The 16,502-nt window shown below is 39.0% G+C and overlaps 1 protein-coding gene across 5 annotated transcripts in view; it reads left to right on the top strand.

Moving 5' to 3' along the window:
• RPS6KA3 (ribosomal protein S6 kinase A3) overlaps positions 1 to 14,940 on the top strand; it is a 111,584-nt gene extending 96,644 nt beyond the window's left edge. For all 5 annotated transcript variants that reach the window (XM_028523338.2, XM_028523339.2, XM_028523340.2 and 2 more), the window contains 4 exons: positions 1,065 to 1,141; positions 1,663 to 1,780; positions 8,299 to 8,439; positions 9,272 to 14,940. In XM_028523338.2, coding sequence (XP_028379139.1) covers positions 1,065 to 1,141; positions 1,663 to 1,780; positions 8,299 to 8,439; positions 9,272 to 9,394 — 459 coding nt within the window. In that variant the 3' untranslated portion in view covers positions 9,395 to 14,940. The remainder of the gene's footprint in view (positions 1 to 1,064; positions 1,142 to 1,662; positions 1,781 to 8,298; positions 8,440 to 9,271) is intronic.
• Positions 14,941 to 16,502: the final 1,562 nt, after the last annotated feature.

The following is a 16,502-nucleotide window of genomic DNA, read 5'->3' as shown; positions in this document are numbered from 1 at the left end:
GTATGCAAAACAGTTTATTTTTATGTTGTTATTCATTAGTCATTGATTATTTTCCATGCAAACAGCTATAAAGCTAATTTTTCCCCTATCCTGTATATTTATTTCTCCTGCCAGATTCTGATTTTCTTAAGGAAACCATAGTTGTTTTGTATTTCTCACGGTTCGTGCCTGGTTATAGTTGGTGATTATTAAATGTTTGAGTGAATCAAATTATATATATAAAAGTACAATTTTTTGGCCTGGCTGGGGTAGCTCAGTGGATTGAGCATGGGCTGCGAATCAAAGTGTCACAGGTTCGATTCCCAGTCAGGGCACATGCCTGGGTTGCAGGCCACGGCCCCCAGCAACCCCACATTGATGTTTCTCTCTCTCTCTCTTTCTCCCTCCCTTCCCTCTCTAAAAATAAATAAATAAAATCTTTTTTTAAAAAGTACAATTTTATACTACATCATTTGTACTGTTAAATGCATTCTTAAAAGTATCTCATTTTATGTGACTATTTCTGCAACCCCATACAAAATACACATTCATTTATCAATAAATAGGAAATTTGCCTTCAATTTATTTTATAGTACTTTATGTGCCAAGGAAGCATTCAATAAATGTTGACTCAAATACCAAAATTTATGAATATATGAATTGTTAGAAGGTTCTAGAATAGGATTAATAGATTATCTTTTTAAAATAATTTAAAAATATTTTTTAAAGATTTTATTTATTCAATTTAGAAGGAAAGAGAGGGAGAGAAACATCAGTGTGTGATTGCCTCTCACACATCCCCTACTGGGGACCTAGCTCACAACCCAGGAATGTGCCCTGTCAAAGGATAGAATCAGTGACCCTTTGGTTCACAGGCTAGCACTCAATCCACTGAGCCACATCAGCCAGGGCTATATTATCTTTTTTATTATATTTTTTCCAATATATTGTTTTGTTTGTTAATCATCTTCTGTAGAACATTTTCTTACATGCATTGACTTAGGAGATATAATTCCATTCCCACAACCTATGTAAATCTATATGATAAACAGTGGTGTGTTAATACTAATTTTTACATTTTCTAGGTTTTGAAAAGACAAGGTTATGATGCTGCTTGTGATATATGGAGTCTTGGTGTCCTCCTCTATACAATGCTTACTGGGTAAGCATATACTATATGTTACAAGCATTTATTTATCAATGTTTTGTTTATATTATTTAGGTTTGTTTCATAATCTTTGTTGTAGTATCTTTCTTTTCATGTTTCTCATTTTCTAACAATACATCATGTGCATGCATACATACACTACATTTATAGCTATAACATTACTAATTTTCTATAATGTACTATTTATTAGTATCTTAAAGTCTTAAGTTGATTTTTCTGTACATTTTTCACTTTTGTTATGTCATAAACATGCACTATTTTAAATATTTTATTTTATAATATTTCATATCTTAAAGTATTTGTATTTTTGTGTATTAAGTCTAATTAATATTTCGTAACATACCTTGACCTGATGGCTTTATGGAACTTCATATTGTTGATAGTTTTCACTTTAAATAAAGTAGTATATTAATTGAATCATTCAGAGTACTTTTTGGACACTGAAAGTAAATAGAAAGATTACTAACCAACAAAGAAATTTTATTCATTGATATTTTAATTGTATTATAAATTAGTTACACTCCATTTGCAAATGGCCCTGATGATACACCAGAGGAAATATTGGCACGCATTGGCAGTGGAAAATTCTCACTCAGCGGTGGTTACTGGAATTCTGTTTCAGATACAGCTAAGGTAATTTTTTTATAATCGTTGTTGAGAATAAAAAAAAAAAAGAGAATAAATAATATCAGCTAGAAACTTGTTCATAAAGTAGTATTTTGAAGTGATATTAGCAAATAACTTTAACTCAAACATGGACCAATTATTTTCTTTCCCAAAGACATTGGTTTGGCTTTGATATCTATACATGCTTTAGATGTATAGATAACATTTATCATGAGGAACATAATAAATGATTTGTATGTCTACGCTGTGCTTCTTCCTGCACTTCACCTACATTATCCATTTAATCCTCTTAACAACCCTGTGAAATAGGTGGTAGTATCCCCATTTCACAGAAGGAAACCAAGGCCCAGAATTTTAGTGTGAACTTGTCCATCATTACACCCCAGGTACATGTGGGCGCTTCAAACTAAATAGCTTATTCCAAAGCCCCTGATCCCTAGAATAACTGTACCATGTTCTACTTTTGGCCCATATTATAAAGAAAATGGTTTTATCTTTTTCACAATAAACAGTAGTATAGTTACAGTGTCAGCTTGAAATCCATTTAAAAAGCCTTTCTCACTGGAAGATCTGCCATCCCCTGAATGGCACTGACTTGCTTTCTACCTCAACTCTAGTTTCACTCTATTCATTGAAAATTCTCTTTTTTCCACTTCAATGTAAGAAAGACATAAAGGAAATGAAGAAGATACATACTGGTAAAAGTGCTTGCTGATTTTTCTTAGGGGTGGAAACTTGAGTTGCTGTGATTGCATAAGTAAATAGGGTATGACAAAATTTATATAGATACTTTTGGCCTCAGCTAATCAGCTTAATGTCTGTGTAGATAATGTTTTGTTTTATAACTGCATTTAAAATGAAATGTTAGCCTCTCCTTATTTAACAGTAAAATTTATTAAACTAGCTAATTCATTTTTTAGGTACTTGTTTCCTTTTTAATTCACCTGTTGAGCACCTACAATGTGCTTCATAAGTGAAGGCTCCAGAGATAAAAGATATGACTCAAAATCCCTGATCTCAGGGAGCTCACAGGCTACTTGGGAAATGGCCAAGTAGTATCACATATGCTGTTACAGTGGTATGTTTTCTGTGCTTAAGAAGTTCACGGGTGATGCTTGGTCAGAAAGATTTCAAGGAAAGTTTTCCAAAAGCAATGAAGGGATTTTCCAGGTAGCTTTGGAGAACAGAAGGATGTAGTCCATTCCAGGCTGAGGGATTAGCACACACTGTTTGTGGTCATGATGGCATAGGAAGGGCAGAACATCTCCAGGGAGCTGTGGGTTGTTTGTTATGACTAGTACAGGGTACAATGTAAGAGGGTCGCTGATGAACCCAGATTATGAAAGGCTTTCTAGGTCATGCTCAGGGTTTGGTGTTCACTCTAGGTATTGGGGAACTATTGAAAAATATGGAGCATTATGGTGATCAGATTTTCCTGTTTCAAGTTCACTCTGTGGAGCAGTTATTCTTACCCATGTAGTTTGCCACAAACTTTGTCATGATTGGTTGTGGGGCATATCAAGTAATGTTACCAAATAAAGTATCAGAACTTAGCTATTGCCTGTCAAGTCAAAGCTATCTCTCTAATTTCTATAATATGGTTCTTATTCACTTGAATTCCAGTATGCTTTTTTGAAAGAGAAACACACGTGAGGAGGATATACAACTAGAGCACAAAAAATTGCATCCATTTCACTGCCTATCTTATAAATGGCCATATTACTAATAATTTTTGCTAATTCGTCCAGTTAAGACTTGTGATTACAAGCATGAGGTAATATAGTGAATACCCACAAAATTGGGAGAGAAGACTGTCAGTATGGTGTGTCTTCTCAAGAGCAAGTTGCACATGTGACTGTCATCAAGTATATGAACCATATGTGGCTTTGACAAGAATAGGACCATAGCTACCATTTTGAGCACTTATGTGCCATGGACTGTGCTGACACTTTTACCTACATTATTTCGTTCAGTCTTCACTGACCCAATATTAGGGCCATTACACACAAGGTTTTGCAGTATTTCGGGTCATGAATGGTGAGTATCTAAACCAGAACAGTTGTAGTGGGATTTGAGCCAAACAGAAGACAAATTTAGGAGGCAGAATAAACTCTGGTGTATTGAACATAAGAAGCAAAGGAGAGGCAGATGTCAAGTGTGCAGTCTGCATTTCCACCTCTGGCAAATGAGTGAGTGGTAGTGTCCTTCACTAAGCTGTGGAATACAAAAGAAGTAGTTTTGATAGGAGTGATGATTGCACATTTGGACATTGTGAATTTGAAATGCTTCCATGATGTATAATTAAGAGCTGGATGTCCACTAAGCAACCGGCTTAGATCTTAGCAGTGAAGTCTGTGGTAGATACTAAAGTTAGGACTTGTCATCATCCGTAGTAGCTAAAGCTGTGAGCATGAATGAGCTTATCTGAGCAGAGCGAGAAGAGAGCCATGGAAGGAATTCAGGGAGTACCACCATTTAGAGAGAAAGCTTAGGAGGAGTAACCATTGAAGAGTAGCAGTAGGAGAAGTGGTTTTAAGTGACTTGGCCAAAAGTGCACTGGTTAACACGCAGATCTGATTAAAATTATAAGAGTCGCGTTGTACCTCAGGGCAGTTTTGCAACCTTTTCTTTATTTAAAGTACATTTGCCCACATTCAGAATTTGGAAGAGGAGGTCCCTAATTGTTTTGCTTTTTATTTCTAATTCTGTTCAGTTATTCCTGTTCTCAGCTGTTTTTTTTTAATATATTTTATTGATTATGCTATTACAGTTGTCCCATTTCCCCCTTCTCTCCCCTCCCCCCTGTACCCCCCTCCCACCCACATTTCCCCCTTTAGTTCATGTCCATGTGTCATACTTATGAGTTCTTTAGTTTCTACATTTCCCGTACTATTCTTGCCCTCCCCCTATCTATTTTCAACCTACATTCTGTGCTACTTATTCTCTATACCTTTTCCCCCTCTCTCCTCCTCCCACCCCCCTGCTGCTAACCCTCCATGTGCCCTCCATTTCTGTGGTTCTGTTCCTGTTCTAATTGTTTACTTAGTTTCTTTTGGTTTTGCTTTAGGTGTGGTTGTTGATATTTGTGAGTTTGCTGTCCTTTTACTATACATGTCTTTTCTTTATCTTCTTTTCTTAGATAAGTCCCTTTAGCATTTCATAAAATAAGGGCTTGGTGATGATGAACTCCTTTAACTTGACCTTATCTGAGAAGCACTTTATCTGCCCTTCCATTCTAAATGGAGAGCTTTGCTGGATAGAGCAATCTGGGATGTAGGTCCTTGTCTTTCATGACTTGGAATATTTCTTTCCAGCCCCTTCTTGCCTGTAAGGTCTCTTTGGAGAAATCAGCTGACAGTCTGATGGGAACTCCTTTGTAGGTGACTGTCCCCTTACCTCTTGCTGCTTCTAGGATCCTCTCCTTCATTTTTACCTTGGCTAATGTAATGATGATGTGCCTTGGTGTGTTTCTTCTTGGGTCCAACTTCTTTGGGGCTCTCTGAGCTTCTTGGATTTCTTGGAAGACTGTTCCCTTTGCCAGATTGGGGAAGTTCTCCTTTATTATTTGTTCAAATATGTGCTCAATCTGTTGCTTTTCCCCTTCCGATTCTGGTACCCCTATAATTCGGATATTGGAACGTTTAAAGGTGTCTTGGATGCTCTTAATCTTTTCCTCAATTTTTTGAATTCTTATTTCATCATGCTTTCCTGCTTGGTCGATTCTATCTTCCTTCTGGTCCACTGTATTGTTTTGAGACTCATATTCCTTCCTTTCACTATTGGCTCTCCTCCGCGTGTCTTCCTGCATCTGTTTTATGGTAATCTGCATTCTTTCATCTAGATTTCGTCCAAAATCCACCAGTTCCGTGAGCTTTCTGATCACCAGTGTTTTGAACTGCGCATCTGATAGATTGGCTAATTCTTGGTCGCTCAAAAGGATGAGTCCTGGGGGACTGATCTGCTCTGTTGAAAACATGGTTTTTTTTTTTTCCCCTGTCTCTCCTTTTTTTTTTCCGGTCCGGTTGCTCTTGTTACGGTGGGGGGCGGAGCCTTAGGTGCTCACCTGGGCTGGGCACCCCAGTCGCTAGGTTGTGACGTATATGTGGGGGCGGAGCGGGAGCGGGGCGGGAGAAAACAATGGCGGTAGTTCCGTTCCCCTGGACTCAGACCCTTGTCTGGGCTTCCGGGCTGCGAGTTCTGCCCTGGTCCACAATCGCTGCCCCTCTGGGTCTGCCGGCCGCAGCTCGCGTACTCAGGGATCACCGCTGCCTTCTTGCGTGCCGGATGGCTTTTGCGCCGATTTTGCGCCAAACCTTCCCCCAACCTCCGAGAGCCGCCGACCCAAGCCAGCCCCGCGCCCGCTGGGCTCGTCTTCTCCTACCAGTCTGGATGAACGCGTCTACTTCAACTTCTTGGCTGCCCGACTTCCATTCAGATAAATCCTCTGCCGGATCTGGGTGTTATTCTGATAGTAAATTATTGGTTTTCTAATCTTGGTTGTACAAGGAGGTACGGTGCGACCACCTATTCCTCCATCTTGCCAGAAGTCCTCAGCTGTTAATGTTAACTAAAAGTAAGAAACTATAAATATCTAATAGCAGAGGAGTACTTGGAATAACATCTCCCCAATTCCGAATATCCAGTCAACCACCAAGTTCTGTCATGATGTGGACCCCAGCTTGTGGGGTCTGCCACATTGTGGATGGGGGAGAGACATTCACCCGGACTACCAAGTCCTGTGGAGGAAAAGGGCGAGCATGGCTCTTCTCTCAAGGGGAGCAAAAAGCCACGGCCCTTGCGGTGACCAGCCTTTATTGGGTTTCTCCGCACATTACATGATGCTCCTCATTTACTATGCACAGGTTCTCTTTAGGTGATTACTTTTTACAGAAAACAAAGGAGCCGATGCCGCCAATCACATTACAGAAGAAGGATATTTGCAAATGCAAAGGGAAAAGTAGTTGAACCAGTTACACACTCCATACTGGGGAGTTTTAGCAAAAGCAAGTCTCAAAGTGGCCTAGCTACATTCTAGGCCTGATTCCCCACGGGAGAACCTATCCGTGGGCGTGGGTTCTGTGCATCTCCCCGTGGGAGCTGGGCCCACGGCACGCAGAATGGTCTCCTACACTGTCAGTTCTTTCTCTTAAGTATCTCAATTCCATCCATATTTCTCCATCTTTTATACCCACCTCCCAAAGCTGTCGTCTCTCAGCAGTCTCAAATTGTAGTCTCCAGGCTTGCCCCCTCTGATCCATTTTCCTCCACACCTAGTGAGTGTAATCTCTCTAAAGTATAAACCTGACCACATCATTCCTTTGCTTTAAATGATTTGTTACCTCCAGAAAAAGCCCAAATTTGCTAATATGGCTTATAAGGGCCTTTCATGGCCTGGTCCTTTCTTACCTCTGCCACGTTATCTGCTGTCATGTTCTTCACGATACATGCTTGCAGCCATATTGCATTTCTTTCAGTTCCTCAATGTGACATGTTCTCTCCCACCTGAGGGCTTTCCCTCAAATATGCTTTGCTCCATCTCCCTGAAATGCCATTTCTCCCTTCTCTAATCCAGCTCCTGCTTCTCCTTGAGGTCTCACATTTTCCTAAAGGAGTCACTTCAAAGCCACCCTACCCTATTCAGGTCATATCTCTCTCTGTGTTCCTCCAGCTGTACCTCACATTTATTCATCCCATCAAAGAACTTACTCTTTGCTTTGTAATTAATTCATTCATTGGGTTGAAAGCTTCCTGAGGTCACAGTTCCTTTCTGTTTTGTTCACTGTCAAATACCCAATGCCTAGCAGAATGCCTGGCCTTTAATGGGTACTCAGTAGATATGTTTTGAATGAAACAGGTGGTACATGGCTTATATAAGTCACAATTATGTTATTTTGGAGAGTATAAAACTATTATATAGCAATTATATGGATCTATGTTTCATGAATAGCAAAACATTTGGATAGACAGAAAGCTTTTGTCTCTGGAAGAGTAGGATTCTGCGTGTTCTTTATATTCTTTTGCTTCTCTGTATTTCTGATTTTTCTATAATGCCCATGAGTTGCTTATGAAGTAGAAAAAAATAGAATTCTGTAATCTGGGGAGAGGCATTTAGAACTCTCCAATTAAATTCCTATAATTGGACAAGTCTGTGTTTCAGTATTACCAGCAGCACAAAAAAGTGTTAAGTGGCTAAAAATTACTTAGAAATAAGCCTACAGAAATGTGGAAACCTCAGACTACCTAAGGGGGAAAAACCAAAAGATGCATAAAATATGGTAATTCACCCTTCGTAATGCACCAAAATTAATGTTCCTCAGGGAGGAGAGACTTAGGTTTTTCCTTTCTTTTTTTTTTTTTAAACAAATTGTCACATTGACCAAATTGCTTTGATCCTAAAAATCTACCTACTACCAGGGAAAAATAGTGTCATAGTAAGGAAAAATGCTCAACAGTATCTAGTGCTGTGGAAAAAAAATCAAAAGAAAAGGTTTAAGCTTGTTCTATTACTACTCTTCCCATTACAGGACCTGGTGTCAAAGATGCTTCACGTGGACCCTCATCAGAGATTGACTGCTGCCCTCGTGCTCAGACACCCTTGGATAGTCCACTGGGACCAACTGCCGCAATACCAACTGAACAGACAGGATGCACCACATCTGGTCAAGGTGAGCGGCCCCATTTAGACCCTGTTTTCCACATGTCCACCAGCACCTTTCCCTTTCACTTTCCTTCAGCCTGCATTCAGTTCTTCTGTGGGAGTCTCTTACAATGGGTGATTTAGCGGGGGTTGGGGGAGCCAAGCTGTGCCAAAATATTATAATAAATCTAGTTTAAGAATGACTTCTAAATTTCTGAATTTATCCATAAGTTTATGGATTTCCTATTTTCTTTTTTAAAATATATTGTGCAAGTTTTATAAAGATTTTATTGATTCATTGTTAGAGAGAGAAAGAGAGGGAGAGAAATACCGATGTACAAGAGATACATCAATCAGTTGCCTCTCATGAGCCCCCCAACTGGGGACCTGGCCCCGCAACCCAAGCATGTGTGCTGACTAGGAATTGAACAGCGACATTTTGGTTTGCAAGCCGGCACTCCATCCACTGAGCCACACCAGCAATGGTGGGTTTCTTATTTTCTTTATACTTTCCTTTTTTATGTACAACCCAAAGCAAACTACAAGTTCAAACAGAGCATACTTTGCTGCCTCTCAGAATAAAAGACTGCAAAGGAAGAAAAGTTGAATAGTCCTGGGAGAAGTGAGGACTGCTTGTTAGGAGCCTATCCCTGTCTTCTCTCACCCATCATTTCAACCTTCCATATGGGCCTCTTCAATTTTAGTTAAGAGTGTTTTGGCCAGTGTGGTTATTTTCATCATGAGCTTAATAATATCTACATAAAGTTGCTATTAAAGAAATTAGGGAAAAAATATTCATTTCATGTTCTGTGTATGTGACTACTCATTGTCATTTTTGTTTTGACCTTTCCTATTTTCAGGGTGCCATGGCAGCTACATATTCCGCTCTAAACCGTAATCAGTCACCAGTTTTGGAACCAGTAGGCCGCTCTACTCTTGCTCAGCGGAGAGGTATTAAAAAAATCACCTCCACAGCCCTGTGAAGTGACCTCAGTGAGATATTTGGTACCATGGTGTAAGCTGATAGCACAAGTTGTGGCGACAGGTAGCACATATCTGAGAGACACCTGCAAGCACACACTGTCCCAGCTGGTACCCATAATGCTGCTGCTCCTGCTGCTGCTCCCGCTTTCGTCTCTTCTCGCTTTACATGATTGTTAGCAAGTTAGATTTTCCTGGAGCTTCGGATGTGGTGATGATGGAAACATGACGAAGATATAGTCACTGAATCAATAAGAAGAATAATGAACATATGAATACCACCTAAAAATACACTGAATAAAGTACTTTACACCATATAGCATTATTTTTATAGGAAATATTTCATGTTCCTTAAATATTCTTTGTTAGTTATAGGGATGGACAGTTTATGTTAAGCACTTAGCTTAAACAATCCGTTTATATTAGCACTGTATCCCTTGTGCCATCCAACATTTTGTATGTTTTTGTAAACAGTTCATATACAGTACATTTCTGTACTGCTTTCTTTAATGTATACATGCCTTGTTTAACTTGGATTCTATTATTATTAATCAGTTGGCTATTAAATCTGGTTAAATAGTTCACCTGTATTAACAGTATTGTTGGACAGCCCTAAAAATGGCCAGATTGTGGAACAGCTGTTGAATGTAATGCTTCCAAAATGTACATATCTTTCCCTGTGTCTGTTTCACTGGTTCATTCGTTTGTTTGTTACTTAAAGTCAGGTGCTCTGTCAGGCTATCCTAGAAAGCTCTTAACAGTAGAGAAAGTTACATGTCTATGGCATGACATCAAGAGTACACCTATGAAGATAGTCCATATACTTTGCAACTCTTTAGGGTTCTTTTCTCTTAAATTTAGGAAATAGTTCTTACACTTTTAATCTTCCATAGTATCCATACTTAGTATTGGCATATAATTTGGAATTTTGCCAATATACATCAAAGGCCTTTTGAGAGTCATGGTGAAGAGACTGGCAAAGGAAAATTTAGCAACAGGTCATTTAAGTCCCATTGGATATTTCATGTTTAAATTGATCAAATTGCAGAATTTAGCATCTGAATAATAAGATACCTGTTCTTGTAGACCTGTGAGAAAAATATGCTTTTTTAAAAAAATGGTAAATCATAATGAATTTTTCCCATTACAATGCTCTAAATTAAACACTAACTTGAATGTAATGAAAGCCACAGACCTCTATATAAAATTTGATTAAAACTTTCTTATTCTAGGGAATAAAACATTGTTGATCAATCTCTGTGCTAACCTGAAATCATAGCTAAGGTAGGTTAAGTGAATGTCTAGCATTGAGTGTTTTCTGAATTCCTCCTGATGATTTGTAGCCATGTAACACTTCCTTTAACTTCAGATACAATCAGTTTTCACGATGGTCACTGAGTCTGCCTAAATTATCGTACTCATTATATACATCTAATGTGGTAGTTTCCATAATTTTATTTGATTAAAGGAATTTCTGTATCCATTATGACCTGTATCTTTGCCAAGTTCCCTAGCATACATCAATATGTAATGTGAAAAACAGATGAGCAAAGAAAAAGTGATTTCACTTACCTCATCAGGAATGTGCCCAAACAGATCTTCCTTAGTCATGAACTAAGCCTTTTTCAACTTCCAGAAGCTTTAAATCTTGCCCCTGAAAGTGCAAAGCCAAGGAAGTGTGGTTTATCTGTCTTGGAACACACTTGTTATTCCTTCATTTCTTCTCTATGCATTTAAAGAGAAAGGGAAAATCTGTAACATTCCTTTTGCCCAAGTGACACAGAATGATTATTCCATAGAAATCAAATGTAAGTTTATCTTCTTTAAAAAATGTATAAGAGGAGGGATTTCAGAAGATCCAGATGGAGAAAGTTTTTTAAATTCTTGAATATATGGGATGTACATATGCTTTCCATTGCCTGGAAAGAAAGCTTTTTTCTTTCTTTCTATTATTCAGTGTTTTAAACCACGGTCACCCCAAATTCTTGTCACTTTTAAAATGTTAATGTAACTGGGCATATAGTCTCAGATTTTTGACACTGATGCTATTTTGTAATTGCTTAGGTGTATTTTCTATTGTAGTTTTTTTAGAACCAGAAGTAAATGTGTAAATCCTCACAAGTTATCTAGTCCAACTTTCTCATACTGCAGGTAAAGAACCTGTGACTCAAAGCAAAGACTAGAATCCTTAACTTCCCATTCAGTTTTTTCCCCATAACACCGTGCTGCCTTCCCTTCACGTTGTCACCCAACCAGAAGCTGAGTTCAAAACTTACATATTTCTTGGGGCACTCCTCTACTGGTATATGAATGCCAAGTTTATTGCTTCCAAAGATACTGCTTTCTTTGCCTAGTCCATCTGCCAGTTTTATTGGAGAAAAGCAAGTTATATGTTTATAAAACTGAAGGCTTTCTGCCTAAAAAGCTATTCACGAGCTCAATTTATCTTATCTGTGATTCTGGTATTGCTATCGCCTCTGACTTACAGCAGACAAACTTGGCCAGCGGTGTGTTCTAACTATAGTGCTAGTGCTGGGTTAACCTTGGCATTAACTCAAGTCCAAATCTTCCAGGCCTCTAAAGTTGTGGTTGTGAGGCCCTTCACCAGGTAGTGTTGCTGGTTACCAGGGCTTCTCCCAGGAGGTTTTAGTTCAGGCTTAAAGATAATTTCCATGTTAAAGAAGGAACTAAACTACCAGGCCACATTCACAAACCTCCTCTTAGTTTATAATCCAAAATAATATCCAAAATGGTAGATTGCATTTAAGCATTGTGGTGGGCATACTGGAAAATACAGGTTATACTACCATGTGTTTTGTATCTTCGCTTGCAAGTGATGATGTTAAACTAAGGTAAGTTTTTTGTCCTTTTAATTTTTTTCTATAAATTATTTCCACTCCTAATTTATAGAGATGTCTTCTTTCAAAGTACAATAGGCCCTTGTCTTTAACAGATTTGATATGGATTCATTTATTCACAAGCAACCCCAAAAGTTCAAAAATGTAATAATTTTGACAAGGCAGGGTTGAGATGCTGTGAAGGTGACAGCCGGAAAAAGTCACTTAGCGAGTGTCTGGAGAGGATGTGTATATGGCAGAGATTCCACATTTCACATGTAGTGGGCTGCAAAGAGCCAGTTTGGGTCAACTATTTCCCATCTATTTTTAAAAAGTGGTTGCTGTTGGGGCCAGGGGACATCATGGGAAGTGGGATTGGCCTGTTAGCTGTGCCCTGCACTCTCGGCCCAGGGAAGACTTGAAGGGGGTGAGGGGTGCAAAGGCTTCACAAGTAGGCAGACTAGTTTGGGTAGGAAAGGGGCTGAGGTAGGTCCAGCCTGGGATGAAAGCAGAAAAACATTTAAGATTTGGCAGCCTTGGTACAGACATGCTTAATCACCATGGAAGCCAGCGCCAGCAATACACATCTCAACATGGCTTTGATATTCTCTACTTCCTGGCCTTTATAAATGTCCTAAAATTTTTCAGTTTACTATATTTTATAAAGAAAATCCTCTCTTATGATGGTATCAAGCATTTACGATTTATGAAGACATTAGGACAGATATCTCAGGAATGTGAAGGTCAGAAAAGGTCTGTTTTCTTTCCCTGGCTCGTGTGGCTCAGTGGATTGAGTGCCAACCTGTGAACCAAAGGGTTGCCAGTTCAATTCCCAGTCAGGGCACAGGCCTGGGTTGCTGGCCAGGTCCCCAGTATGGGGTACACGAGAGGCAACCATACATTGATGTTTCCCTCTCTTTCTCCCTCCTTTTCCCTCTCTCTACAACTAAAGAAATAAAACCTTAAAGCCAAGGTTGCAAACTGGTGGCTCAGACCTGAATCCTGAAAAAGTTTTAGGAAAAAGAAAAGGTCTGTTTTCTCTATCAAATACTATGGGTTTTGTGACTGACCCTTGGTGCTTAAACCAGGAGGTTTCTATCTAGTCCTAGAGTTCTGTCTCTCTGAAAGGTCCAACTCCATGTGACTAATAAACTGGATGTATATTTTGAGCCTTATTTAATTCACAGAGAGGTTGACTTAACTCAGTATTTTTATTTCAGTAAATGAAAATAGTCCTCCTTTCACCTCCAGATTGCTTAACATTTTGCCGGTCTCCCCAAGTGACCATTGGTGGGGGCCAATTAATGAAGGAATGACATTTGCTTTCTTGGGACTGTGGTATTCTAAAGAGCCGTGCTTAACCACTTTTTCTAGTGAAGAATCTACAGAATGATAATACCTAAATATGGATGGCCAAGAAGAGTTTGTTATCTACGGTGTGCTTTATGTATTTTTGACACTGCTGTATTCTGTGTGATCGAGTGACTTGTAACTGGTTCCAATGTGAGTGTCCTCAAAGAATTCTAGTAACGAAGTTGACTTAATTTTCTTAAGCCTTGTATTACTATTAGTCTCACATTTACCACTTTGATTCCAGTCTATTAACTGTTCATAACAGGGCATACCAAGGGTTGGGATAAGAGCCTACTTCCTACCTCTTAAGGCACTTTCCTCATTATTTTTCCATGTAACCTTGAAGTGCATGATAAGCTGTTGAAATGTCCATGACTTCTCCCAATGCAACTAGCAAAGTATATGACATTGAATAGAGATTAGTGGAAAGGAAAATTTAGAGACTAAGTTCAGAAGCGCAAACCTCAAGAAAACCTCTTTAGAGCACATACCATTTGAATACGATATACGTAAATGTATGTGAGAAGAGAGTTGCTATAATAGTCCTCTAAGTAGATTAGTTCATTATCTAAAGGAAGTGAAAATCTTTACTCCTATTATCACTATAGTACTGAATGAACTGTATACTGGGTTTTTCAAACAAGTATTTAAAATAGAACTTTTAAATACAAAGCAAGGGCATAAGGATAAAGGTTTGAGTTTGTGTTTCTCTATATTGTTTCATCTAAAGCTTTGTTTCTTAATCAAAAAATGCTTCAAGGTATTGCCATTTCTTAGCATCCTTAATAATTATGGGTGATGAGTTTTTAATTCTTAAAATTATGTACATGTATTAGGTTTATCTTAACTCTTACCCTACAGAAGGGAAAGTATCCGGTATACACCTACGGGATGTAATTATTTTGCATTTTTAGCCATGGGTGGGAATGGGGTGGGCATCTACTTAAACAGTTTTTAAAAAAGAAAAAAATCACAAATATTTTTCTACTATTATATATGATCTTACTTTATACTAGTTTCTCTCTAGTAAGGCATGCCAGAAGCCCAAGCTACCATATCATCAGTTCACATGTATTGTACCTTTTATTGGTGGTTAAATCGCATCAGATGCTTGGCACTGCTGCCGTAATTATGAAATGCTTGTAAAGGATTAAATATCACTGAGTACTTTAAATTGTTTTACTTAAGAGTCTAATCTGGGAAGTTTTCAAATAATACTATTAATGTGTAATCTAAGCTCTTTCATATGTATCCATGAATAATCCTGGAACAATATTGCTTGTATTCCTGTCACAGAACAGGTTTTGTAATCTTTAAAAGAAATGAAAATTTATATAATAAAGTTTCAAATAAATGCATGTATGTTCCTTTGTCAGATTATTTTGATTACATGATTAATCCTTCATATTACCAAATTCTATCCAAAGTACAAATTTATCAAGTTGCATTGGTAGAACTTAAAACAGGAATAGTGTTTCTGAGTTAAGAAGTACAAACTAATTTTTCTATGCAAAGTTTTGGTTAGCCTAAAGAGTTTGTCAAGTCAGACTCACATCAGTCCTAGATCTTACCCAATACCAAACTTGATTAATTATTCAAAGGATACAGGGTAATCCCCAGGCACAGATGAGAATCTTTTCTTGGAGAAGTCCAAGCTTACCAGATTTAGCTCCAGAACAACCTTTTTCTCCCTCACGATGGTACATTGTGGATTGATTCAAAGTCAATCCACAAATTGACAAATTTCCTCCTGAGTGATGTATGCGGAGACATTGTTTAAACAAAGGGAGTCATTTGGTTTTGCAACATCCCCTTTTTATGCCACATGAATTACACAATTAAAATGATGATCCCCCATTCTCCAGTCAACTCTGCCTCACAAGTCCATAAATTCCAGGTTTTATAATAAGCTATCTCTATAAATTAAGTGTCTTGCTAAAAGCATTTTAGAGATAAAGACTATGATGTTTCTACTAGTAAATATCTAGCACAGTTAAAAGGAAGTTTGAGCTCATTGATTGCTGGTAAAAAAGAAATGGGTTATAGGCCTGCAGTTATCCCTTTCTTTCCCAGTAGACATTTTTAGTAGTTTTATATTGTGATGGTGTATTAGTTTGCTACGGCTGCCCTAACAAAACAACTGACAAATTTGTCACAGTTCTGGAGTCTGGACATACTCAGTTCTTGGATCTTGACATATTTAGTTCAAGATCAAGATGCCAACTCTTTAAAAACCCTATCTCCAAGTACAGTCATATTCTGAGGAATTAGGGGTTAGGAATTCAACATATGAATGTTAGGACATAATTCAGCCCACAGCACTGAATTTAGGTCTCCCTCCCTTTCTTCCTTCGTTTGTAATGAGCACCTAGTGTGTGTCAGACATTCTGCCAAGTGCAGGTAGTAGTAAGCAACAAACAGATGGGGTCTCAGCCTAGTAAGGTGTACAGTGAGGTAGGGAAGACATATACTTATAAAGTAACAAGTGTCGTGCAGATATTATGCTTTGGTAACGGGGGTGGCAGGAAAGCCTTGCTGTGCCCCTCGGATTCTTAACCTGGTAGGTTGGGTGAAGGGGCCCCATTAAAACAAACGTGAGATTACAGCTGATGAGTCAGCTGCTCAAACTCGGAGAGGTAGGTTCCTCGCAAAGCAGCCGAAGTCTGGTACTACCCAGCCGCCAGTCCTACGTGAATCCGCCTTTTTCTAGAACTCCCGGGCCCTGCCCACTCTCTCCGAGACTCTGCCTCCTTCCAGCAAACGGCCCGGACCCCTACAGTGACCGCTCCGGGAGCGCTGGTACTTCTGCTTTAACAATAGGACTGAGTTGGCCACGCCTGCGCAAAAAAGACCGGGGGCGGGGAGGGGCGGGGCGGAGGCGGGGCGGGGGCGGGGCGGGGGCGGGGCGGGGGCGGGCCCG

The sequence above is a fragment of the Phyllostomus discolor genome, chromosome X, assembly GCF_004126475.2.
Source record: "Phyllostomus discolor isolate MPI-MPIP mPhyDis1 chromosome X, mPhyDis1.pri.v3, whole genome shotgun sequence".
Classification (NCBI taxonomy): Eukaryota; Metazoa; Chordata; class Mammalia; order Chiroptera; family Phyllostomidae; genus Phyllostomus; species Phyllostomus discolor.
Note: the sequence above shows the minus strand (reverse complement) of the source record. Positions and strands in the feature narration are given on the sequence as shown.